The sequence below is a fragment of the Talpa occidentalis genome, unplaced genomic scaffold (assembly GCF_014898055.3).
Source record: "Talpa occidentalis isolate TD23 unplaced genomic scaffold, MPIMG_talOcc4v2.1 talOcc4.15, whole genome shotgun sequence".
In the NCBI taxonomy this organism is placed as follows: domain Eukaryota; kingdom Metazoa; phylum Chordata; class Mammalia; order Eulipotyphla; family Talpidae; genus Talpa; species Talpa occidentalis.
Genome location: NW_023601543.1, coordinates 32,257,368 through 32,281,501, shown reverse-complemented (window position 1 = coordinate 32,281,501; position 24,134 = coordinate 32,257,368). Strand labels below are relative to the sequence as shown.

At 58.4% G+C, this 24,134-nt stretch overlaps 2 protein-coding genes across 2 annotated transcripts; one reads left to right on the top strand and one right to left on the bottom strand.

The window, feature by feature from the left end:
- The first annotated feature begins 64 nt into the window (after positions 1-64).
- On the top strand, positions 65-5,041 carry LOC119245569 (nuclear RNA export factor 2-like). The gene is made up of 15 exons (XM_037511613.1): positions 65-99; positions 325-478; positions 766-849; positions 967-1,071; positions 1,187-1,267; positions 1,391-1,460; positions 1,593-1,681; positions 1,821-1,928; positions 2,083-2,192; positions 3,747-3,783; positions 4,178-4,246; positions 4,331-4,386; positions 4,522-4,629; positions 4,747-4,802; positions 4,923-5,041. Exons 1-15 carry the CDS (start codon positions 65-67, stop codon positions 5,039-5,041), a joined length of 1,281 nt encoding a protein of 426 aa, XP_037367510.1.
- Positions 5,042-8,934: 3,893 nt separating this feature from the next.
- LOC119246016 (nuclear RNA export factor 2-like) lies at positions 8,935-20,273 on the bottom strand. The gene is made up of 21 exons (XM_037512175.2): positions 20,175-20,273; positions 18,490-18,682; positions 18,110-18,263; positions 17,739-17,822; positions 17,515-17,619; positions 17,318-17,398; positions 17,125-17,194; positions 16,904-16,992; positions 16,657-16,764; positions 16,393-16,502; positions 14,796-14,832; positions 14,333-14,401; positions 14,193-14,248; positions 13,949-14,056; positions 13,776-13,831; positions 13,539-13,654; positions 13,401-13,443; positions 12,757-12,829; positions 12,120-12,311; positions 9,317-9,377; positions 8,935-9,181 (listed from the first exon to the last, which is right to left on the bottom strand). Exons 1-21 carry the CDS (start codon positions 20,185-20,187, stop codon positions 9,137-9,139), a joined length of 1,863 nt encoding a protein of 620 aa, XP_037368072.1. The 5' UTR covers positions 20,188-20,273; the 3' UTR covers positions 8,935-9,136.
- Between the last annotated feature and the right edge of the window lie 3,861 nt (positions 20,274-24,134).

Sequence of the window (24,134 nt, the reverse complement as noted above, 5' to 3'; positions counted from 1 at the left end):
AACATGGCGAAGATGAGGCTCAGTCTTCACACTGCCAGGAGGAGAAGGGCCATGGGGATGGGACATGAGAGATGGCCAGGAGGACCCGGAAGTGAGACAGTAAGTGGCCGGGCAGCCGGGTTCGCAGGTCGCAGCCCCTGGGACTGTGCAACAGCCGCAGCGGCATGGCCCTCTCGTTCTCCTCTGGCCGGAAGGCTGAAGGAAGCTAGAGGCGGATTACGACTGACCAGTCCCAATCGTAGCCCAGGTGTCAGAGAGGCAAGGGTGAGTAGCTGACTTTGGGGGCATTCGTGCCCACCCTGCTTCTCTCCACTCGCCCCCTAGCTCTCCCTATGGTAACCGGTGGAACAAGAGGAGAGTAAAGCCGCAAAATGAAGACGGCATCCATATCAACGTGTGGAGAGAGAGAACATCTGCGGAGAGAGAAACGGGGAAGAAGAAACAAGATGAAACCCTGGGCAACTGGTTCAAGATCATAGTGAGTGTCTAGGCAGGGTGTGCTTCAGACAGGACTTCCCAGAACCACACGGAAGCGAGAACACAGTAACCGCCTGGTGTCGAGTGTTCTGAGCAGAACTTTTGAATGGAGAGAAAGGGGGGTTGGCACGTCCCTATTGGGCACAGAGATCAGAAATCGGGCCGGTGGGTCCATCTTTAGGAGCCCCTCACAGCTCAGCAGCAGGTCAGAAAAGAACTTGCGATGGTTCTGTTCTGCAGCCTAATTCCATGTTGTGCCTCTCCCCTCTCAACCCCTCTCTCCCTCAGGTTCCCAGCGGCATCAAGTACGATAAGAGCTGGCTGATGGATTCACTGCGGACACATTGCAGAGTCCCCTTCACTCCCGTGGATGTAAGAGAGGGCGGTGGGGCAGATGCGTGGGCTCCGGGACGGGGGTGAGGTGAGGTGGGGGTAGGCCGAGCAGGAGATCTCTGCCCTCCAAAACGACTGTGGCACCCCCTCCTGCAGTTCCACTACGTGAAAAACCAGGCCCAGTTCTTCGTCCAGGATGCTAGGGCTGCAGCTGCACTGAAGGACATCAGCTATAAGATTAGTGATGAGGACAACAGAAAGGTGTGTGCCCAGGGCATTGCCGGTGCCTAGTCCTGGGATAGGAGGACAGGCCAGGGCCGGTCATCCCCTTTGGGATTAAAGATCCGGGTGCTTACCCCACCTCTCCTTCCATCAGATATGTATCTTTAGCAATAAATCTGCTGTACCCCGCTCAGTGAAGAACATGTTGAAGGCAGAAGAACTGGAGCACCTAGAGGTAATGCAGACTGCAGGCATGTCGTGTGCCCACACACACCCACACCCACCTCTCCTGCCCCAGTCCCCACTTTCCCAGTTACCACCACAGACTCAGAGCGGCCCTCTCCACCTCCCCGCGCAGCTGACGATGAACAAGCGATACGATGACTGCCAGCAATCTCTAGACCTGCAGCGTCTCCGCTATGACCCAGGTACGACTGGCAGCATCATTCTAGGGTGGGTGAGGGCGGAGGGGGACAGCCCAGAGGGGATGGTATCACGGGGCGGCAGCAGGCCCTGGACCCCTCTCAGCCTTTTGATGCCTTCCTGCCCACTTCCTGAAGACTTGGTGGGCCGTGATATTGATATAATCCTGAACCGAAGAAACTGCATGGCTGCCACCCTGCAGATCATCCAAAAGACTTTCCCCCAGGTGAGACCTCATGCCCTGTGGCACTACGGCAGGAGGTAGGAAAGATGGGGGGGCTTGAGGAGGGGGGCGTGGGAGGGCGGAATTGTCTCCCAGGCCCCAGATACTAGGAGCTGAAGCTCTAACTCTTCTTCCCCAAAAGCTCTTGTCCCTCAATTTGTGCAACAACAAGCTGTACCGGCTGGATGGCCTGAGTGACATTGTGCAGATGGTCCCCACAGTCAAGAGGCTGAATCTCTCCAGAAATATGGTGAGAACAGGGTGTCAGATCACACTTAGGATGGGGGTGTGTAGTGATGACAGGCGGCAGCCACCTGACCGTGAGGGAAGCTGGGGTCAGGCACAGCAGCCCAGATGTCTCTCTCTCACACCTCGTTTCCCAAATTCTTCCCCACGTGTCTCAGCTGAAGTCCACGTGGGAAGTAAACAAAATCAAAGGCCTTAAACTCGACGAACTTTGGCTGGATGGCAACCCCTTGTGTGACACCTTCCCAGACAGGGCCACCTACGTGAGGTCAGTGGGATGCCCCTGCCACCTTTCCTGGGACCTTCACCCGGAACCTCAGCTACCCCTGACAGTGCTTCCCACCAGGAGGCGGCAGGCCTGGTCTACGGGATAACCTTGGGCCCGAGTCTGCCCTCTCCCCTCCGTGTCCCTCATCTGCGCTCAGAGCTCTCCTCTCCTTCCTCCGACCCGCTCGCTGTCCTCCCAGTCTGGGGTCTGGTCCTGAGTCTGCCTCCAGCCTCTCTCTCGTGACCTGCCAAGCGTGCGCCCCAGGAAGCAGGGCTTCCCTCCCCGCCGGGACCACCAGTCACCAGCCTGAGCCCAATGTGGTGCCCTGGACGAGAAGGGACGTCCAGCCGGGCTGGTGCTGAGATGGGCCTTCTGGTCCCGTGCTGGCACCAGGCTGCCCTCTCCTGTTCTGGGGGTGCCCACTTTCCTAGCGTCAAGGGCCCCCCTCCAATCCCAGCATGTCACGGGGCTTTCCTGGCCCGGGCTGGGGGCTGAGGCCCTGGGTGGCTGTCATCATGTCATCGTCCCTCCGGCCCAGAGCCAGGAGCTGGGACCTCCTTGGAGAAACCTGGGTTTCCTGAGCCGGGGGTCAGAGGTGGGCCACCCCCGGTGAGCAGAGGCTTCCCGAGGGAGGGAGGAGGAAGGCAGAGGCCAGCGGCGTCTGAGGACACAGAGGACGGGCCTCTCGGGCACTGTCCCTCCCTCCCTCCCTCCACCCGGCCATGGTGCCGCCTGGCCCCGCAGAGGTGCCCCGGGTAGCCCGTCAGGGGTCTGAGTTCCCAGGCAAGGGCCATGGAAGACAGGCACAGGAGCCCAGGGCCAGCGGAGAGAAGGCGGGGACATCAGCGGGGCCGCAGACCCTCCCCCCCCCCCACGCTGAGCTGGGCCTGGCCCTTCACTCCTCTGGGGAGGGTGTCCTGCCCCCGTGGCTGCCCCTTTGTCCATGCCCGGCTCGGTGGGCTGTGGGGCTGAGGAAGGCCCAGCGGCACCCGGAGGGCCCCAGCCCCACAGGTGCATGCTTCCCACGCCCACGTGGGGCCTCAGGGCCAGCCAGGGGCAGGTGAAGGAAGGCCTGCAGCGGGGGAGCCAATTCCCCTTCCTTCCCTCTGCTTCCTGCCCCCTTCCCTTTGCCTTCTCTCTCCTGTGAGCTGCGCCTCTGGGACTCTCCTGTCTCCTGTCCTGCCTTCACCCCTTTCAGTCTTCATGCGCCCCCTTTCCATCCTGCCTGCCGAGTTCCACCTCACTCACCTCCTGCCCAGCATCCGGGCCATCCCTGGGGGGGACCTGGTCCTGGGACCGTGCCGGGCCTCCAGTGAGGTGGCTGGGCTCCCACCCCGTGCCCTCTTCTCTCTGGAGCCCTCAGGGGGGACACAGAGGCAGCCAGGGAGGTGGTGGGGGGGAGTCCTGGGGCCTGGGCTCCAGATGCTGTGTCTTGTGGCGGTGGAGAGGGAGTGGGGGCGGGAGTCTAGCCAGGAGCTACTATGGAAGGGGCGGGGGAGCAGGGGCTTGACAACCCTGAACTGTCAGCCACTCCTTTCCGTTTTGTTTGGACAGTGCCATCCGGGCCTTTTTCCCCACGCTGTTACGCCTGGTAAGTGCCTGTGCTCATCGCCCTCTCTTTCCGTGCTGACGATCTCCACCCTGCCCTCACCTCCTTGGGGTCTCGCCTGGATGACTTGCTCATCAGACCCTTACCCCTTTTAGAGACGTGGACTCCAGAAAAAGAACTTGAACGTACTCTCTGCAAAATGCACTACACGCACGCAGGCACGCGCGCACACACGCACTCTTGCACACTGCGTCCAAATTTACATACCACAGTAGAGACTGTCTCAACCTCACGATGTGGTTCAGCCCAGGAGATTTCCCAGGTTCCTTCACCCCTGACCTCTGACTCTCCTCCTCTCCTGGAGGTCCCTTTCCCCGGACCTTATCCGTGGCCGCCTCTGCGGTCTCCGCTGCTGACCTCCTCTTCCCTTCCCCAGGACGGCAAGGAGGTAACCCCGCAGGTTGCTGTTGACACTGGCATCCCCAGCTTAATAAAGCCCTGCAAGGTGAGGGAAAAGGAGCAAGCACTATTGGGGTACTGCAAGGGACACCCTGTGAACCCCCTAGCCTCAAGCGTCTCTTGATTTCAGGAAAGCTATGAAGGATCTGAGACCCTGAAAAATCTAGTGCTGCACTTCCTGCAGCAGTAAGTACTCCGGGGCCACGCACAAAGGGAGGGCCTGGAGAGATGGGGTCACTAAGGCTCAGGATGGCTCACTGGGTCTTATCTCATTTGGGGTCCAGACCACAGAGATCCCCTTTGCCCTTTGATTCCCCACAGATATTTCTGGATCTATGACTACGGAGACCGCCAGGGTCTCCTGGGGGCTTATCACGAGCAAGCCTGCTTCTCCCTGACTGTTCCCTTTAGCCCCGAGGACCCAGCTCCGTGAGTATCACAGCCCAGACTCTCATCCTGCTGCCGGGATGCCCCAAAAGATGGGCCAGCTCCCGAGAACACCCCTCCTGGCCTGACACCACCTCCTGTTCCTCTTTCTCCTATTAGCAACATGTGGCAGTACTTCAGAGACAGCAGGAACATAATAAAGCTCAAGGACCCCTGTAAGTGGGTGATGGGGGAGACTGGGCAGGGAAAGGGCACGGGGCGGGGGGGTGTCAGTTGCAGGGCCCAGTGTGTGGCGGCCCTGACCTTTGCTTGCATCACCCCCTCCGCCCCCACAGACACGCGGTATCAGCTGCTGAGACATACAAGCCCTGAGATTGTGAGCACCCTGTGCGTGCTGCCCCAAACTCAGCATGACCTGGGCTCCTTCCTGGTGGACTTGTGGCCCACACGGTGAGCACCCGCTTCCTACCTCGGGCAGGCCCAGAAAGCCACAGGTGGGGGAGGCTTCGGTGGTGACTGAGCACCCGGGCGCTTCCCTTTCAGGAAGCCATGCTCTGCTTCTCTGTCCACGGGGTGTTCAGGGAACGTGAGTATTTGTAGAGCGTCCCCCAGGCCTCTTAGAGCTCCCGCCCGCTGTCTGGGCGCCCTCAAATTCTGCCATATTCCCAGACCCCTTTCCCTGCTCCCCCATTCCCTGTGTTCTTCAGTCCCCCCCCCACCAAGTACATCCTGGCCTGCCCTGCCCCCCGCCTGTCTGCCCCACACCCACACCGCTGGGGGTGAGGGAGGGACACAGGCTGCAGGGTTCCATGGCTCTCACCCCAGATGCTTCCTCTGGGAACTTGGAGCCCCTGCTGAACCTCTCAGTTGCCTCACTTTCAAATGGGGCTGCTGACACCCCAGTCTCGGTCAGCTGCGGAACGCAAGTGGTTGAGCCCCTGGGCCGGTTGTCCCAGGACCCCAGCAGGGCCGTGTCCCTGGAGCAGGTGGCGCCTGTTGTTGCCCTGCCCGTTCCCGACACCCTGACTCCCAGAGGACACTTGTCCCCCGCTTCAGCCCTGGGTACCCAGGGAGGCTCTGACCGGGGAACGCCACTGAGTGTGTGAAGCGTGTGAACCCCAAGGTGGTGTTATGGTTTGTTGTTTGTCGTTGAAGTGGTAGGAGGGTCTCCAGGCTCCATTCGTGCTTTCACCGAGACCTTCATCACTATCTCTGGCAGCAATTCCAGGTGAGACCCGTTTTGGGTATGGGACGCCCAGGGCGGCCTGGGCCAGCAGTGGGGGATGGGGCCCTGCAGTCCCCCGGATTTCTTCAATGTTGTGCACAGTCTGCTGGTGGATCGGGGAGCAGTCTGGCCTCGTGGTTAGGAGCATGGGCCCGGAGTCAGCTCTGGGGTTCCCTGCCCTGACCCCGACCCTCACTAGCTGCGGACGTTCGTCAACCCATGACCGGTGTGGCACGGGGTCCCTTTGCAGTTGGCTTAGAGTTTCCTCTCGCTAACGACAACTACTATTTTACTTTTAAATATTTCTTTTTAACTTACTCTTTCAGATAAGAAAACATTTCTCAAGTTATATTTGTAAGAATGCCCCTTAGGTTCTAAAGGAAGTGGGGCAGAAAATACCCTATCAGTTTCCTTTTTTTTTTTTAAGCACTGTCTGGAGGACCTTCTGTTTGCTCCAATTCCCTCCTATTGTATTCAATGTTGCAGCAAGGGAAGGGGGAGCACACATGCTTTTCTGGCCTTCCTCTCTCAGAGATTTTGACAAGTCCAGTCACTGTTCAGCCATATGACTTGTCGGCAGAACCACAGGTAAAGCCGATCTATCTCCACAGCTGCAGCTGTGGAGATTTCATACACACACCAGTCTCTCTCACACACACCCCCCGAAGGTTATAACTATTCCATCCCTCCCTTTATGGGAGCTCCAAGATTCCCTATCAAAACCAAATGAGGGGCCTCCCCGGTGGCGCAGCGGTTGAGCGCTGGGTTGCGAAGCTGCCCGCAGCCTCTGCAGCGCTGGTTCGATCCACGGCTGCTCCCCGGCCACCAGAGGAGGGTCCCACATGGCGTGCAGACCTCTCCTGCCGCCCGCTGCTCCCCTCAGCAGTGTACCTCGGTCCTTCTGCCTGCTCTGCTCCCCGCTCTGGCTCTGGTGAATTCTCTCACCCTCCCGTGCTTCTGACTGTGCCCAGTGCTTGTAAAAATAAATAAATAAATAAACAAACAAATAAATAAATAAATCTTTAAAAAAAAAAACAAAAAACAAATGAGAGACTCTTGAGGTCTCCCTGTGAGGTGATCAACCTCTCCTTCTACCATTCTGGGTAGGCCATATGTGAACCAGGGTCCCGGAACCTTACCTGATCCGAGAGTCTGCACCAAGTCCTGGCCTCACTCATCCCTTTGGAAGTCTGGCTGGGAAGGCATCGTGGGGGCTGGGCAGGAACAACCAAGTCAGAGACCCCAAAAGTCCTCAGAGGAGCACAATTCCCCCAATTTAGCTCTCTTTCCCCTCCCCCACTCCGCGTCCTCCTGTGCCAATGGCTCAATGGGCCAACCCGCTTGTTGTTCCCAGCCAACGCACCAAAATGTTGTAGAAATGAATTCTAGCCCTTTACCCAGGCAGAGGAAGAACAAGCGGTACTTCAGGAATGGTGAGGTCAGGAGCGGCTTTATTACTCAGGCATGATGTCCCAGACCTGGGGAGCCCCATAAGATCTGAGCACCGGTTTAAAGACCAAGGGTTCCTTTTATACACAACGGTCTCCATATCTGTCACATTGATAACATCGTTTTTCAGCAGGCACAACCATTTGCGTCAAAGTCCCCAGACAAGGGGCAAGGCAAGAGGGGAAAGATGCAGGCATTCGGGGATGGCCTTGGAGAAAGAGAGACCACCCTGGCCTGCTGCCCGACCTTGTAGATAAGAGTGCTGAGGCCCTGGCCATGAATCTTGAAAGTGAAGGAGGAGCTGTAAGTCAGCAAACTTGCTAATTATGCCTGCATTGGAATGTTCATTGAACCTGGGCTGGAAGTTCTGCTGAGATCTTTATTATGTTCATTTGCTCAATAATGTATTTTCTCATCTTTTAAATAATGCAGCAATGAACACAAACACACATGTATCTTGTCAAGTTACCAACTTGACAAGTCTTTATGCTGAGTGTGAACCTATATGAGTATTGAGGGTGGCAAGGGGAACGGAGTACTTACCCAAATCTTGAGCTTTATTAACAGTTTCTCTCTTCTGAGTAAAAGTTTTCTCTTCTTTCAAATGAAAATAATTAGGCCTCCCTGGTGGCAGAGGGGGTTGAGCGCAGGGCTGTGGGGCTGTCCACAGCCTCTGCAGTGCCAGTTCAATATCCGGGAGGCCAGGGAGATACCCACATGACTCGGCAGACCTCTCCTGTCTCGCCTGCTGCTCACTGTCCCGCGCCTCTGGCCTGTACCCCGGCTGTACCCCCAGTCTGTACCCCAGCTCTCGTTGTAGGACAACAACTTGGAAATATTTACTGCTATTATTTTAATGTCAAAAACAACGCTAACTTTCTGTCCACATTGCAAACATTACAAAAGTGCAAAAGTAATCATGCAGTGTCCCTTTCATTTCTGAACTGCTTGTTGGCAGTCACTGAGAAAGTTCTCACAGAAGGCACCACAGTGTGGGATTTCGTGCTATTGCTGCTTTTTTGGAAGGACAAATTAACTGGCTGAACGCCCTCCAGCACGGCGGCATGGAGCACCAGGGGTCAGCTCTCTGAGAAATGCACTGGGCAGGCAGACTGACACCTCCTAACTGTCAGGTGCTGAAGTGAGACCCCCCACCCCGCCGCCACCTCCCCGCCGAGTGCACCATCAAAAACGGGAATGGGCAGTGCAGTGGGTCGATGAGGGCAGCAGCGGTGGGCAGAGGCGCATTTCCCGTTCACCTGCGTGCAGACCACCGAAGGGTTCACAGAATGGCCTTGGGAAGCATCGGGACGATGAGGAATAAGAAGTGCCACACGCGAGCCCCCCCCTCCCACGCTCCCACCGCCCTCGCTAGCCAGCAGGCGTCCCTCCCAGAGCCCCAGTTGTTGCAGGGAGCAGGCCTGCCTGTGTGGGCCTCCCATGGAGCCCCGGACCGAGTCGCGCGTCACGCTGTCTCCAAGGCCCATCCCGGGAAGCGGGGTGTGTCCTCTCTCCTCAGAGAGTCCAGGCCAGGCCTGGGTAACCGCCGGGGCTGCCGGTGTGAGTGTTGACAGGGAGGGGCGGGGGGTGGGGGCAGCTGGGACGAGCTACTCAGCCTGGGCCACGGGCACGTGGTTGGGGCAAGGGAAGAGAGCAACCGGGACACACGACACACAACGCCACTCTTTACTATGAAAATGCCAACAATCCGGGTGGGGAAAACAGGGAACACCGGAGCCAACTGACCCTACGGTAGGGGACTGTGGCTCCTTGGCCAGCCAGGCCGCCAACCCTCACTCTGGGGTGGCCTTAGGGTGAAGAAAAGGGAAACAAAGATGACGTAGAGGGGGACAAGCAGGACATCCGAGGGCCTGTTTAGGGGGTTGGTTTGAAGGCCTCTTCCGGGATCTTGCCCTGGTTCTGGAGGGAAAGGAGATGGACTGTCAGAAGAGCCAGCTCCCCGAGCCCCACTCCCCCGCCACCCGGCCCCACCTTCTTGGGCCTCCCCAAGGCCCCCAAACATTCATCTTTAAGCCCTTGCTCCCCAGACCTGACCTTGAGCACGGTGAAGATCTGCCCAGCTCTGAGGTAGTCCCACTCATTGTCCTGCAGGCACCTGGGGGGGGGGGGAGACCAGGGGAGCTCCGTGAGCGCCGCGGCTCAGGCCGGGCCACCCTGCTGAGACACGCGTCCCGCGTGAGCGCCGCGTGTGGTGACAAGGACAGACCTAGGCTGAAGCCAGAGCTCCTGTCGCCGCCATTCCTGCCCACGGACGCAAAACAGAAAGAGAGCGAGCCCTGAGAAAGAGCGAGGCGACCGAAGATAGGCTGATAAACGACGATGCTCAGGGAAAAGAACACAAACATTTGGAAAGGACAGCTACTCCTATCGTTTGCCCTGGGATGGACGGCACAGACCGCCGCACTCCCCGTTCCGGGCGTGCAGCTCAGCGCCTGTGGTGTGTTCGCAGGACTGTGCACCGTCACAACCATCGAATTCCAAAATATTTTCATCCTGGCAAAAAAGAAACTCCTTACCCGCTAGCTATCCCTCCCCGTGGCCCGCTCGCGCCCACACCCAGGCCACCAGGAATCTACTCTTGTTCCCCAAGGACTCGCCCATTCTAGATGGTCCGTGGGCGCGGCCTCCTGCACCACGGGGACTCCTGCGGCTGTCTTCCTTCCTTCCCTTAGCGGAAAGGTCCTTCCACGGCGCGTCAGACATCCAAACCTTTCTTCTTTATGAACGGAAGGCTATTCCACTCGATGGATGTACGCGCTTTATTGCTCCAGTCGTCAGCTGCGGGACGTTTGGGTTGTTTCCACTTTGGGGCTTTTGTGAATAATGCTGCCTCGCACACATCTTTGGAGAGTGCGGACGTTTTCATTTCTCCTGGCCTACGCCTAGGAGTGGGATGACTGGGTCACGTTTAATTTTTTTTAGGGTTGATTTATTTATAAAAGAACTGGGGTACAGGCCAGAAGTGCGGGAGGGGGAGAGGATTCACCAGAGACAGAGCCGGGAGCAAAACAGGCAGACGGACACTGCTGAGGGGAGCAGCGGGAGAGACAGGAGAGGTCTGCCATGCCATGGCCATGTGGGTATCTCCCTGGCCGGCCGGGAATCGAACCCGCGCTGCAGAGGCTGCGGACAGCCCCACAGCGCTGCGCTCAACCACCTGCGCCACCGGGGCGGCCCCATGTTTAATGTTTTGAAGAAGCTTTGGGGTTGTGTTTTTGGTGTCACATACAACAACGAGTTGCCTGGTGCGGGGAGACTTACGGCTCGGTTTCCCTCTTCTAAGCTCCTTTTTACAATGCTTTAGCTCTTGCTTTTAGACCTGTGATCCATTTTCAGTCTATGTCTACATACGGTTTGTGTCAGGGGTCAAACTTTTAGCATGTGGGAAAACGGTCCTCCCAGCAACACGTGTTGAAGACTGTTTTTCTCCATTGCATTGTCTCGGCACTCTGGTGGCTCATCGCCTGACCGTACATGTAAGGGCTTGTTGGTGGACGGACGGGCAATTGTATTCTGTGGATCCAAACGCCGTCCATATGCCAGTACCACACAGTCTTGATGCCTGTAGCTTTGTGGCAAGTTTTAAAATCAGGAAGAGCAAGTCCTCTGACTTTGTGCTTCTCTGTCAAGATTGTCTTGGCTCACGTCCGCATGAAGCTTAAGATAACCCCGACAGGTTTTTTTCAATTTATTTATTGTTAACTATTTTATATATTTTTACATCACTTTTTTTTATTTTGGCACAAGGTATGCATTTTCATCTTGGTTATAGTCCCTGTAAACTTCCCACCCCCCATTCACCCGTGAACTATCACCATGGTCCCTTGTGATCTTCCCACCCTTGTATTGATCCCACTCCATTCTCCCCTGCCCCCCAAAGCATGTCTCTGATTTATAGTTGCCTGTTGATCTTGATTTGTACTTTATTATGATGAGTTTTTGTTCCTGATCCCTTATTTGGATCCTCTGCATTCCTGCTATAAGTGAGACCATCCGGTATTTTTCTTTTTCTTCCTGGCTTATTTCACTGAGCACGATGCCTTCCAGCTCCATCCATGTTGCTGCAAATGGCATGAGTTTATCTTTTTTGATTTCTGAGTAACATTCCATTGCGTATATGGACCGCATCTTGATCCAGTCGTCTCTTTGGGGGCATTTGGGTTGTTTCCATAGCTTACCTATTGTAAATAGTGCTGCAATAAACATTGGGGTGCAGGTGTCCTTTTGAATTACTGCTTTTGTTAACTCTGTCAGGTTTTGCAAAGAAGGATTTTGGTAGGGACTGTGCTGGATCAGTAGATTGCTCTGGGTAGTGTTTCCATCTTCACAATAGTGTCTTCCAACCCATGAACCTGGGCTGTCTTTCCATTTATTTAGCTCTTCTTCAATTTTTTTCAACAATGTCTTACAGATTTCAGAGCATAAGATCTGTGCTGTTTTTGTTACAGTTGTTCCCGCGTACTTCAGTATTTTGATCCTATTCTAACTGGGCCTGCTCTCTTAGTTTCATTTTTTGGTATTGTTCACAAGTACAAGGGAAACAAATGATTTATGTATTTTTGTCTTGTAACCTGAAATCTTGCTGAACTTGTTTATTGGCTCTCTAGGTTATTTTGTGGCTCTTTTGGATTTTGCAAATACAAGATAATGTGATTTGTGCCTTGCGCCACGTGAAAAACCCTTCCCATATATGATTGTGATACCTTTTACGTGGGACCACTTCTTCTTTGGAAGCAGAATATGCAAATAGTGATTTTTTCCAAATTGCCATGAGTTTCGTGACTCACTCCCCCTCCGTCCCAACTCACCCCTAGGCCCCTGCACACCCAGCACTCACTTCCGAGACCACTGCAGGTTCATCCCAGACTGGGCGGAGAAAGCCTGCACCATCTCCTGCTGCTGCTGCTGCTGCTGCGACAGGACGGGCACAGAGCCGGCGGTGGGCACGGGCAGTGGCGTGGAGAACGCGTTCTGAGTCTCATAGGGGGTGGCATCCCTCACAAACAGCTCGTCATTCACAATGCAGAGACTGGAGGGAGAACGGGCCCTCAGACAACTGGACAGACAGACATGCCCAACAACGATCTGCTCCTCCCTCTGCACCTCAGCAGCCAGATCCCTTCAGAGATCGCCTCCAGCTTCACCTCACGTACAGGGTTAACCCCAGCGCATTTGCTGTGTAAAGCACAGTCCCGTTAGCGAGAGGACACTCTAAGCCCATCTGCAGAGGAGACCCCGTGCCACACACAGGTCATGGGATTAGACCAACGTCACACAGCTAGTGAGGGTCGGGGTCAGGGCAGGGAACCCCAGAGCTGACTCCGGGCCCATGCTCCTAACCACGAGGCCAGACTGCTCCCCGATCCACCAGCAGACTGTGCACAACATTGAAGAAATCCGGGGGACTGCAGGGCCCCATCCCCCACTGCTGGCCCAGGCCGCCCTGGGCGTCCCATACCCAAAACGGGTCTCACCTGGAATTGCTGCCAGAGATAGTGATGAAGGTCTCGGTGAAAGCACGAATGGAGCCTGGAGACCCTCCTACCACTTCAACGACAAACAACAAACCATAACACCACCTTGGGGTTCACACGCTTCACACACTCAGTGGCGTTCCCCGGTCAGAGCCTCCCTGGGTACCCAGGGCTGAAGCGGGGGACAAGTGTCCTCTGGGAGTCAGGGTGTCGGGAACGGGCAGGGCAACAACAGGCGCCACCTGCTCCCAGGGACACGGCCCTGCTGGGGTCCTGGGACAACCGGCCCAGGGGCTCAACCACTTGCGTTCCGCAGCTGACCGAGACTGGGGTGTCAGCAGCCCCATTTGAAAGTGAGGCAACTGAGAGGTTCAGCAGGGGCTCCAAGTTCCCAGAGGAAGCATCTGGGGTGAGAGCCATGGAACCCTGCAGCCTGTGTCCCTCCCTCACCCCCCAGCGGTGTGGGTGTGGGGCAGACAGGCGGGGGGCAGGGCAGGCCAGGATGTACTTGGTGGGGGGGGGACTGAAGAACACAGGGAATGGGGGAGCAGGGAAAGGGGTCTGGGAATATGGCAGAATTTGAGGGCGCCCAGACAGCGGGCGGGAGCTCTAAGAGGCCTGGGGGACGCTCTACAAATACTCACGTTCCCTGAACACCCCGTGGACAGAGAAGCAGAGCATGGCTTCCTGAAAGGGAAGCGCCCGGGTGCTCAGTCACCACCGAAGCCTCCCACCCACCTGTGGCTTTCTGGGCCTGCCCGAGGTAGGAAGCGGGTGCTCACCGTGTGGGCCCACAAGTCCACCAGGAAGGAGCCCAGGTCATGCTGAGTTTGGGGCAGCACGCACAGGGTGCTCACAATCTCAGGGCTTGTATGTCTCAGCAGCTGATACCGCGTGTCTGTGGGGGCGGAGGGGGTGATGCAAGCAAAGGTCAGGGGCCGCCACACACTGGGCCCTGCAACTGACACCCCCCCGCCCCGTGCCCTTTCCCTGCCCAGTCTCCCCCATCACCCACTTACAGGGGTCCTTGAGCTTTATTATGTTCCTGCTGTCTCTGAAGTACTGCCACATGTTGCTAATAGGAGAAAGAGGAACAGGAGGTGGTGTCAGGCCAGGAGGGGTGTTCTCGGGAGCTGGCCCATCTTTTGGGGCATCCCGGCAGCAGGATGAGAGTCTGGGCTGTGATACTCACGGAGCTGGGTCCTCGGGGCTAAAGGGAACAGTCAGGGAGAAGCAGGCTTGCTCGTGATAAGCCCCCAGGAGACCCTGGCGGTCTCCGTAGTCATAGATCCAGAAATATCTGTGGGGAATCAAAGGGCAAAGGGGATCTCTGTGGTCTGGACCCCAAATGAGATAAGACCCAGTGAGCCATCCTGAGCCTTAGTGACCCCATCTCTCCAGGCCCTCCCTTTGTGCGTGGCCCCAGGAGTACTTACTGCTGCAGGAAGTGCAGCACTAGATTTTTCAGGGTCTCAGATCCTTCATAGCTTTCCTGAAATCAAGAGACGCTTGAGGCTAGGGGGTTCACAGGGTGTCCCTTGCAGTACCCCAATAGTGCTTGCTCCTTTTCCCTCACCTTGCAGGGCTTTATTAAGCTGGGGATGCCAGTGTCAACAGCAACCTGCGGGGTTACCTCCTTGCCGTCCTGGGGAAGGGAAGAGGAGGTCAGCAGCGGAGACCGCAGAGGCGGCCACGGATAAGGTCCGGGGAAAGGGACCTCCAGGAGAGGAGGAGAGTCAGAGGTCAGGGGTGAAGGAACCTGGGAAATCTCCTGGGCTGAACCACATCGTGAGGTTGAGACAGTCTCTACTGTGGTATGTAAATTTGGACGCAGTGTGCAAGAGTGCGTGTGTGCGCGCGTGCCTGCGTGCGTGTAGTGCATTTTGCAGAGAGTACGTTCAAGTTCTTTTTCTGGAGTCCACGTCTCTAAAAGGGGTAAGGGTCTGATGAGCAAGTCATCCAGGCGAGACCCCAAGGAGGTGAGGGCAGGGTGGAGATCGTCAGCACGGAAAGAGAGGGCGATGAGCACAGGCACTTACCAGGCGTAACAGCGTGGGGAAAAAGGCCCGGATGGCACTGTCCAAACAAAACGGAAAGGAGTGGCTGACAGTTCAGGGTTGTCAAGCCCCTGCTCCCCCGCCCCTTCCATAGTAGCTCCTGGCTAGACTCCCCGCCCCCCACTCCCTCTCCACCGCCACAAGACACAGCATCTGGAGCCCAGGCCCCAGGACTCCCCCCCACCACCTCCCTGGCTGCCTCTGTGTCCCCCCTGAGGGCTCCAGAGAGAAGAGGGCACGGGGTGGGAGCCCAGCCACCTCACTGGAGGCCCGGCACGGTCCCAGGACCAGGTCCCCCCCAGGGATGGCCCGGATGCTGGGCAGGAGGTGAGTGAGGTGGAACTCGGCAGGCAGGATGGAAAGGGGGCGCATGAAGACTGAAAGGGGTGAAGGCAGGACAGGAGACAGGAGAGTCCCAGAGGCGCAGCTCACAGGAGAGAGAAGGCAAAGGGAAGGGGGCAGGAAGCAGAGGGAAGGAAGGGGAATTGGCTCCCCCGCTGCAGGCCTTCCCTTCACCTGCCCCTGGCTGGCCCTGAGGCCCCACGTGGGCGTGGGAAGCATGCACCTGTGGGGCTGGGGCCCTCCGGGTGCCGCTGGGCCTTCCTCAGCCCCACAGCCCACCGAGCCGGGCATGGACAAAGGGGCAGCCACGGGGGCAGGACACCCTCCCCAGAGGAGTGAAGGGCCAGGCCCAGCTCAGCGTGGGGGGGGGGAGGGTCTGCGGCCCCGCTGATGTCCCCGCCTTCTCTCCGCTGGCCCTGGGCTCCTGTGCCTGTCTTCCATGGCCCCTTGCCTGGGAACTCAGACCCCTGACGGGCTACCCGGGGCACCTCTGCGGGGCCAGGCGGCACCATGGCCGGGTGGAGGGAGGGAGGGAGGGACAGTGCCCGAGAGGCCCGTCCTCTGTGTCCTCAGACGCCGCTGGCCTCTGCCTTCCCTCCCTCCCTCCCTCGGGAAGCCTCTGCTCACCGGGGGTGGCCCACCTCTGACCCCCGGCTCAGGAAACCCAGGTTTCTCCAAGGAGGTCCCAGCTCCTGGCTCTGGGCCGGAGGGACGATGACATGATGACAGCCACCCAGGGCCTCAGCCCCCAGCCCGGGCCAGGAAAGCCCCGTGACATGCTGGGATTGGAGGGGGGCCCTTGACGCTAGGAAAGTGGGCACCCCCAGAACAGGAGAGGGCAGCCTGGTGCCAGCACGGGACCAGAAGGCCCATCTCAGCACCAGCCCGGCTGGACGTCCCTTCTCGTCCAGGGCACCACATTGGGCTCAGGCTGGTGACTGGTGGTCCCGGCGGGGAGGGAAGCCCTGCTTCCTGGGGCGCACGCTTGGCAGGTCACGAGAGAGAGGCTGGAGGCAGACTCAGGACCAGACCCCAGACTGGGAGGACAGCGAGCGGGTCGGAGGAAGGAGAGGAGAGCTCTGAGCGCAGATGAGGGACACGGAGGGGAGAGGGCAGACTCGGGCCCAAGGTTATCCCGTAGACCAGGCCTGCCGCCTCCTGGTGGGAAGCACTGTCAGGGGTAGCTGAGGTTCCCGGGTGAAGGTCCCAGGAAAGGTGGCAGGGGCATCCCACTGACCTCACGTAGGTGGCCCTGTCTGGGAAGGTGTCACACAAGGGGTTGCCATCCAGCCAAAGTTCGTCGAGTTTAAGGCCTTTGATTTTGTTTACTTCCCACGTGGACTTCAGCTGAGACACGTGGGGAAGAATTTGGGAAACGAGGTGTGAGAGAGAGACATCTGGGCTGCTGTGCCTGACCCCAGCTTCCCTCACGGTCAGGTGGCTGCCGCCTGTCATCACTACACACCCCCATCCTAAGTGTGATCTGACACCCTGTTCTCACCATATTTCTGGAGAGATTCAGCCTCTTGACTGTGGGGACCATCTGCACAATGTCACTCAGGCCATCCAGCCGGTACAGCTTGTTGTTGCACAAATTGAGGGACAAGAGCTTTTGGGGAAGAAGAGTTAGAGCTTCAGCTCCTAGTATCTGGGGCCTGGGAGACAATTCCGCCCTCCCACGCCCCCCTCCTCAAGCCCCCCCATCTTTCCTACCTCCTGCCGTAGTGCCACAGGGCATGAGGTCTCACCTGGGGGAAAGTCTTTTGGATGATCTGCAGGGTGGCAGCCATGCAGTTTCTTCGGTTCAGGATTATATCAATATCACGGCCCACCAAGTCTTCAGGAAGTGGGCAGGAAGGCATCAAAAGGCTGAGAGGGGTCCAGGGCCTGCTGCCGCCCCGTGATACCATCCCCTCTGGGCTGTCCCCCTCCGCCCTCACCCACCCTAGAATGATGCTGCCAGTCGTACCTGGGTCATAGCGGAGACGCTGCAGGTCTAGAGATTGCTGGCAGTCATCGTATCGCTTGTTCATCGTCAGCTGCGCGGGGAGGTGGAGAGGGCCGCTCTGAGTCTGTGGTGGTAACTGGGAAAGTGGGGACTGGGGCAGGAGAGGTGGGTGTGGGTGTGTGTGGGCACACGACATGCCTGCAGTCTGCATTACCTCTAGGTGCTCCAGTTCTTCTGCCTTCAACATGTTCTTCACTGAGCGGGGTACAGCAGATTTATTGCTAAAGATACATATCTGATGGAAGGAGAGGTGGGGTAAGCACCCGGATCTTTAATCCCAAAGGGGATGACCGGCCCCTGGCCTGTCCTCCTATCCCAGGACTAGGCACCGGCAATGCCCTGGGCACACACCTTTCTGTTGTCCTCATCACTAATCTTATAGCTGATGTCCTTCAGTGCAGCTGCAGCCCTAGCATCCTGGACGAAGAACTGGGCCTGGTTTTTCACGTAGTGGAACTGCAGGAGGGGGTGCCACAGTCGTTTTGGAGGGCAGAGATCTCCTGCTCGGCCTACCCCCACCTCACCTCACCCCCCGTCCCGGAGCCCACGCATCTGCCCCCACCGCCCTCTCTTACATCCACGGGAGTGAAGGGGACTCTGCAATGTGTCCGCAGTGAATCCATCAGCCAGCTCTTATCGTACTTGATGCCGCTGGGAACCTGAGGGAGAGAGGGGTTGAGAGGGGAGAGGCACAACATGGAATTAGGCTGCAGAACAGAACCATCGCAAGTTCTTTTCTGACCTGCTGCTGAGCTGTGAGGGGCTCCTAAAGATGGACCCACCGGCCCGATTTCTGATCTCTGCGCCCAATAGGGACGTGCCAACCCCCCTTTCTCTCCATTCAAAAGTTCTGCTCAGAACACTCGACACCAGGCGGTTACTGTGTTCTCGCTTCCGTGTGGTTCTGGGAAGTCCTGTCTGAAGCACACCCTGCCTAGACACTCACTATGATCTTGAACCAGTTGCCCAGGGTTTCATCTTGTTTCTTCTTCCCCGTTTCTCTCTCCGCAGATGTTCTCTCTCTCCACACGTTGATATGGATGCCGTCTTCATTTTGCGGCTTTACTCTCCTCTTGTTCCACCGGTTACCATAGGGAGAGCTAGGGGGGCGAGTGGAGAGAAGCAGGGTGGGCACGAATGCCCCCAAAGTCAGCTACTCACCCTTGCCTCTCTGACACCTGGGCTACGATTGGGACTGGTCAGTCGTAATCCGCCTCTAGCTTCCTTCAGCCTTCCGGCCAGAGGAGAACGAGAGGGCCATGCCGCTGCGGCTGTTGCACAGTCCCAGGGGCTGCGACCTGCGAACCCGGCTGCCCGGCCACTTACTGTCTCACTTCCGGGTCCTCCTGGCCATCTCTCATGTCCCCATCCCCATGGCCCTTCTCCTCCTGGCAGTGTGAAGACTGAGCCTCATCTTCGCCATGTTCACCACGAGGGTTCCTCTTGCCGCAGCTGCCTGGGAGAGAAGGCCGATCTTTCCTTTCTCCTTGTGGTGAGCCACTGCCGCCACTATTGCATCCTGAAAAGGGGGACGAAAATGCAAGATCATTTAGGGTTCTGAGGGCGCCCCGGGGGACTGACCCTGTCGCCATTCTGTGTTGCCTCTCTTCGTCTCTGATTCATGTCTTTGCTCAGACGTCTAAGTCACTGGACGCCGTAGCCACAGTTAGCTGATGAAGTGTGGGAGCCGTGCTGCTGCTCACCCTTCCCTACCCAAATAATAGTCCCTGCAAGCATCGGATTTACCACGTGACTGGAAGATTGGAAGTGACCGGCTATCTTCCATCAGAAATAAGGTCCTCTCAATTCTCTGTCCCACAGGTGGGCTCACCAAGGGCGCCTTACTGAGACCACACTCCCCGGAAACAGGGTAGCAGCAGGTAAGCACACTATGGGTTGGGGTGGGGGAGGAGGGTTACCACAGGCAGACTGGTAGCGCCCAGCTTCCCTTTGGGTTCCAGTATTGGAGGTCAGGTTCTCTGGGTTGGGGTGCTGTGCCCTTTGTAAGCTAATTAGGCCATGCAGTTGGGGGGCACACAGAGCAGGGTGTGCTCAGGGCTGGGCACCGGGCCACACTGATTCCCAGCGGGCCTTGTCGGGACCCCTGTGCGGGGTCATGTCTTCCACGGTGGGGCCGGCTGTGAGCACCATCCTGCTCCTGACACCACCCCGCCCCCCACCCTGGGACTTTCTCCAGTGGCATCAGCAGTGAAATCAAGCATCGTAGAGCGTTTGACCCAGCAGTGCCCCTTGCCAAGTGCCCCAAGCCCGGAGGTGGCCCGGAGGACGCGCCTTCTCTCACATCGCACATCCGACCGACGGGGAAATCAATCCTCTTGGCCCCTCTCTCCAAAGATACCCAGAGGACAGGCCCTTCTGCCCACCTCCGCCGCTACCCCTCTGACCTAGACGCCGCCCTCTCACTCCCGGGTCAGAGGCCTTTGGAACTAGCGCCTCTGCCTTCGCCCTTGCTCCCCTCACACCCTCTCCCCTGGAGCAGCAGAGCCCCACGTACTTCCCCCCTCTGCCCCAAGCACGCGGCAGAGCTTGCGGCCCCTCCACAGGCGCAGGAGGCGCGCGCTCGGGAAGACACTACCCAGGAGTGGCACCAAGAAAGAGGACCCTCGGGTGGCCTGTGGAGAATGTCTGGCAACCCACTCGTGTGCACGAAGTTCGCCAGCGGACGGCGAGACTGGAGTCTTAACGCGCAGCAGGAGGGGCGCGGGCGGCGCGCGTGCCCACGGAGGTTTGGAGCCTCTCTCTGGGAACCGGCCAACTACAGCGAGGACGTCGACATCGCCGAGGGCAGGTGCCACCTTCGGCTGGCAAACAGCTAGGGCGAGCCCCGGAGCGCCTCAGGTGGGCGCCCAGCGAGAGCCTGACCCGCCCTCGCCCTCGGCGGAGGGGTCCAGGGGCGCGCCAGCGCGGGCCTGGCGGGGCTTCGGCGTGCCCACCCGCGCGGGCGTTCAGGCCAAAGCCACAGAGGGGCGCGGCACGCCCACGGTACTTACTGAACGTCTTCATGGCGGCACACGGCCTGTCTCGCGGCCGTGCTGCCGCGGTGCAGGCGACCAGAGGCGTATTACAGCCGAGCCGGCGCCTGTCACCCAGCTGCCTGGGTGCCCCTCAGGCTCCGCCAGTGTTGACTTCTGTCTCCAGGAAGTCAGTCCTGAGTAACCTCTGTGACATCACGTGCGTTCATACGGGTGCCCTCTCGTGTCCCTGTGGAATTCTGCCTGCATCACCGAGTGGGCCGCGGGGCGCACGCGGCAGCCCTGCTGCGCCGGCCGAGGCCGGGGTGGACACGAAGCCGGCGCGTGCCCAGCGGGCCCGGCCTTTGCTCGGCGCAGGCGGCCGCGCGCGGGGCTTCTCGACGTCCTCACGGCAGCCGCGTGAGCGCCGGGTCAGACCGCGAGTGCCGGCCTCGCGGGGCTCCTCCCAGGGCCAGGGTTTCCGCGGCCGCGCGAGGGGCCGCGCAGGAGTCGCGCCCTCGCCTGCTGGCCGGCCGTCACCTCCTCGGTGTTTCTGCCGCCGCAGCACGGGATCTGCTCTCTCGGTGAACTCTCGGGCTCAACATTTCTGGGAGCAGACCAGGGCTGATGTTTTGTGAGCAGGAGCTAGGGACGCCTGCTTGGGTAGGACCAGGCGTCTGGGGAACAGCTTGCTGCCTGCCTTGGGCCCGATGGCGAAGTCGCTTTGGACCCCAGGGGGCGCAGTTAGGAGTCACTGGGGGGCCGCTGTGGCTGCCAGGAGCCCAGGATTCCTGGACATTTGCAAAATGAGCGTCCATCCTGTGGACTGGAGATCAGCCAGCCAGCCCCTTCTGAGAGCCCACTTCCACCCCATCTGCTTGTTCCAGATGCAAAGAGCGGCACCACCTTTCCACAACCGGCTTGTAAAGCCAGCATGCCTCGAAAACGTTTTCTTTGGCAACCTTCCAGTTTTCCCTTTACTGGGCAGTCAGAGAGAGAGTTAAGTTCCTCTTGTTGGCACTCCAACACTGCAGCTTTTCTGATCTTGGTGGGGAGTGGTGTGTGTAAATAGCGCTGGCAGAAACAAGAGAGGCTTTCCCTGGACCCAGCAGACGCGGTTTCCGGGATATCTGCCTTGTGGCGGCGGAGAGTTCCGGTCCTGAGGGCATGCCCGTGGGCGCTCAGCGTTGTGACACACTGTGCACGCCGCCCCTGTCTCAGAAGGAATGAAAAAGTGTGCGTGTGAGGGCATGTGTGATTGCACACGTGTCCATTCACGGGTGTGTGCTTAACATGTGTGCAGGCACGCGTGAGTACACACGTTGCATGTTAGTGTTTTGCACCACCCGTGCTTCTAATCAGCACACAAACCCACATAGTCCAAATCATGTTAGCAAACGCACTGCCACACAAGACGGGGCCCTAGTGTAGCTCGATGGCCGGTCTTTCTCCGTTTCCTTGACATGCTCTCCGACACTTTCTTTGAAAAAACGCATGGGTGTTTGAACGGCTTTTTCAAGTTAAGAAATGAACAGAGTTCTCGGTACAAAACGATAGTGGCACGATACCCCAGCGCGGACCAGGGTTGCAGAGCGTCCCCAGTGGGGAGGTCCGGGTAGCCCGCGGAGCGTAGCTGGGGCTTCGGGGCAGGCCCAGGATTTGAGAGCCTGCTCTCCAGCCCTCGGGAAGAAGGACGTGAATATCTTTAAGCGCAAGAGGCAGTTTCCTAAGAATATGGGTTGAAATTTCACCAGCGTACATCTCCACCGGCAAACGCGCGAGAGCTGATGTCCTGCAGCATGTGTGCCCATTCGCAATTCAGTCTGTGCTCTCACCCAGACATCTCACTTTTCCAGGGATCGCACACAATGTTCGCTGCCTCAATATCTGCCCGTGAGTTTCTGGCCGTGCTTTATCGGCTCTTTGGCACAGAACGGCAGTGGGGCCGGGGAAGTGTCCGAAGTGGGGTGAATGATCGTCTTTGGCACCCGGGACGGGTGGGAGAGGCGGGACTTGAGTGTGGGCACACACAGAGGGAAAAGACAGGGACTGGATGTGCAGGTGAGGGTGTCGAGGGAGTGTGTTGGGAGGAAAATGAAACGCAAACAGAAGAGGCCGCTGAGCCACCGATGCCACGCTGGGGACCCGCGCCCCTCCGGAGACCTTCTCTCCCCTCCATGGACACAGCCCTTCTGCCTCTGCTACTTCACCTGCAGGGGAAGACCTGCCCGCCAGTCCCCGGGCTCTCTGAGAAAGGACGGCAGTGAAGGGCAGCCGTGCACAGTGAAGGGCAGCCGCGCACAGTGAAGGGCAGCCGTGCACAGTGAAGGGCAGTCGTGCACGGCGAGGGCACTCGGGGGCACGAGGTTGGAGTTCAGCGCGTCTTGGTGCCACATACCACCCCCGTCACTGCCCATCAGCCTCGGAGTGAGTCCCAGCCCAGTGTCCTCAACACGTGGCATGGCGGGTTATCGGCGTAGGGTTTCCAGTCAGCTCCACCAGAGTTGGATCCTGGTGGGAACTTCCATGGCGCGGGCCAAGTGACTTTGACCTCAGGGTGACCCGAGTTCTCTTTTCTCCCTGGAAAGCAGAGACAGTGATGGGTTCTCTCCCACGAGGCTAGCGTGAGCGGCCCGTGAGTTCACATGTGGAAATGCACGGAAGGCTCCCGGATCAAGGCCGCGACCTAGCAAACACTACAGAGAAGCTCGCCATCACGAAGCTGGCACTCGGCGCCACGTCTGGCGTACAGGACGCCACGCCCGTGTGTCGTTGCACTGGCGTCACGAGGAGCAAAGTGGTCGCGTGTTTGGGGAGGGTGGCGGCGGCAGCACTGAGCATGTGCTACCGAGAGTGACGGTGGCACAAGGAGGGGAGCCCTGTGCGAATGAGCCGCCCTCCTGCTTGAGGGGGCCCGCGGAACCAGGTCAGCGTCTGAAACCTGAGGGAGGACTGAGCGGCGTGGGGGACGTGTGCGCCCATCTCCAGTCTTTGCGGGGAAATGTGCCATTCAAGGAATGGCTCGGGATGCAGTGGTAGGCCACAGAACACAAGATGGAATATTCCCCACCGCGCATGAGTCCAGAGAGAAGGAAGCCAGGCCATGAAAGTGTCTTGCAGCGTGATTCTCAGAAGATCGTGGCGACTGCGTACGTTGTGGCGGTGGGCAGTGACAGAAAGCCGTGCAGGGACACGTGTCAGGGTCACCGTGCTTATAAGCGCGTGGATGGAAGGCTGGAGGGTCACACTTTCAGATCTCTGCTCTCCTTGCGCCCAAGAACGGCTGTGCCCGCGTCGGGGCTGCCCGGCTGCTCGCCAGGGGCTCCTTGCCCAGCATGAGAGAAACTGTGTTTCGCTGAGAAGAAGATGTATCTTCTCGCTATCAATAAGCCGCATCAGGGGTGAGGTTCACCCACCTTCTCCTATTCCTACATCCCTCATCTGTAAAGCGTCACGGGTCAGGGCCTAGCTCCTCCTTTATCGAAGTACAGACAATTTACCGCTCCCCTAAACGTTCCCGGCCCAGCGCCCCTGCATCCTGCGGGCCCCTGCAAGCCTCCGTCTGCTTGGCGTCTGTGGGTTACTCTGTCCTGCTCGAGAACCTGGCTGAAGTGGAGTCGCACACCCTGTACTCCTTCATGTCCGCCTTCTTCACCTCGGCACAGTCGGTTGCTTCTTTGTTCCTTTGCTCTCCCATCGTCCGTGCTCTTGCCTCTTTGGAGGCTGCTTAATATCCTTCCGAGGCCGTTGTGATGAGGTCTCGGGAGGGCAGCCAAGTGGAGCCTGGTGCCTGTCACCCATCTCTGGGTCGGTCCTCTGCGCCTACCTGGTGAGCACAACTGCCTCCCTTACCAGGCCCGTGTCTCTAGGGACCTGGCATCTTCGGGTCGTTTTCAGCCTCTTCTGCTGTTTCTGTTCCCTCAGCGCAAGTCAGTCCGCGTGTTGAATGTGCTCAGTCCCTTCCCCACTTAGCTTGGGCTGGGACTCTGTCCTGCAGGG

Excerpts from the sequence above, each read along its gene's own strand:
- LOC119246016 (XM_037512175.2), bottom strand. Across the intron at positions 18,264-18,489 it reads GAGGACCCGGAAGTGAGACA|CTCTCCCTATGGTAACCGGT; the intron begins GTAAGTGGCCGG and ends TCGCCCCCCTAG. Across the intron at positions 16,993-17,124 it reads GCGTCTCCGCTATGACCCAG|ACTTGGTGGGCCGTGATATT; the intron begins GTACGACTGGCA and ends CACTTCCTGAAG.
- LOC119245569 (XM_037511613.1), top strand. The coding sequence starts at position 65 with ATGAGAGATGGCCAGGAGGACCCGGAAGTGAGACA. Across the intron at positions 479-765 it reads GCAACTGGTTCAAGATCATA|GTTCCCAGCGGCATCAAGTA; the intron begins GTGAGTGTCTAG and ends TCTCTCCCTCAG. Across the intron at positions 1,461-1,592 it reads GCGTCTCCGCTATGACCCAG|ACTTGGTGGGCCGTGATATT; the intron begins GTACGACTGGCA and ends CACTTCCTGAAG.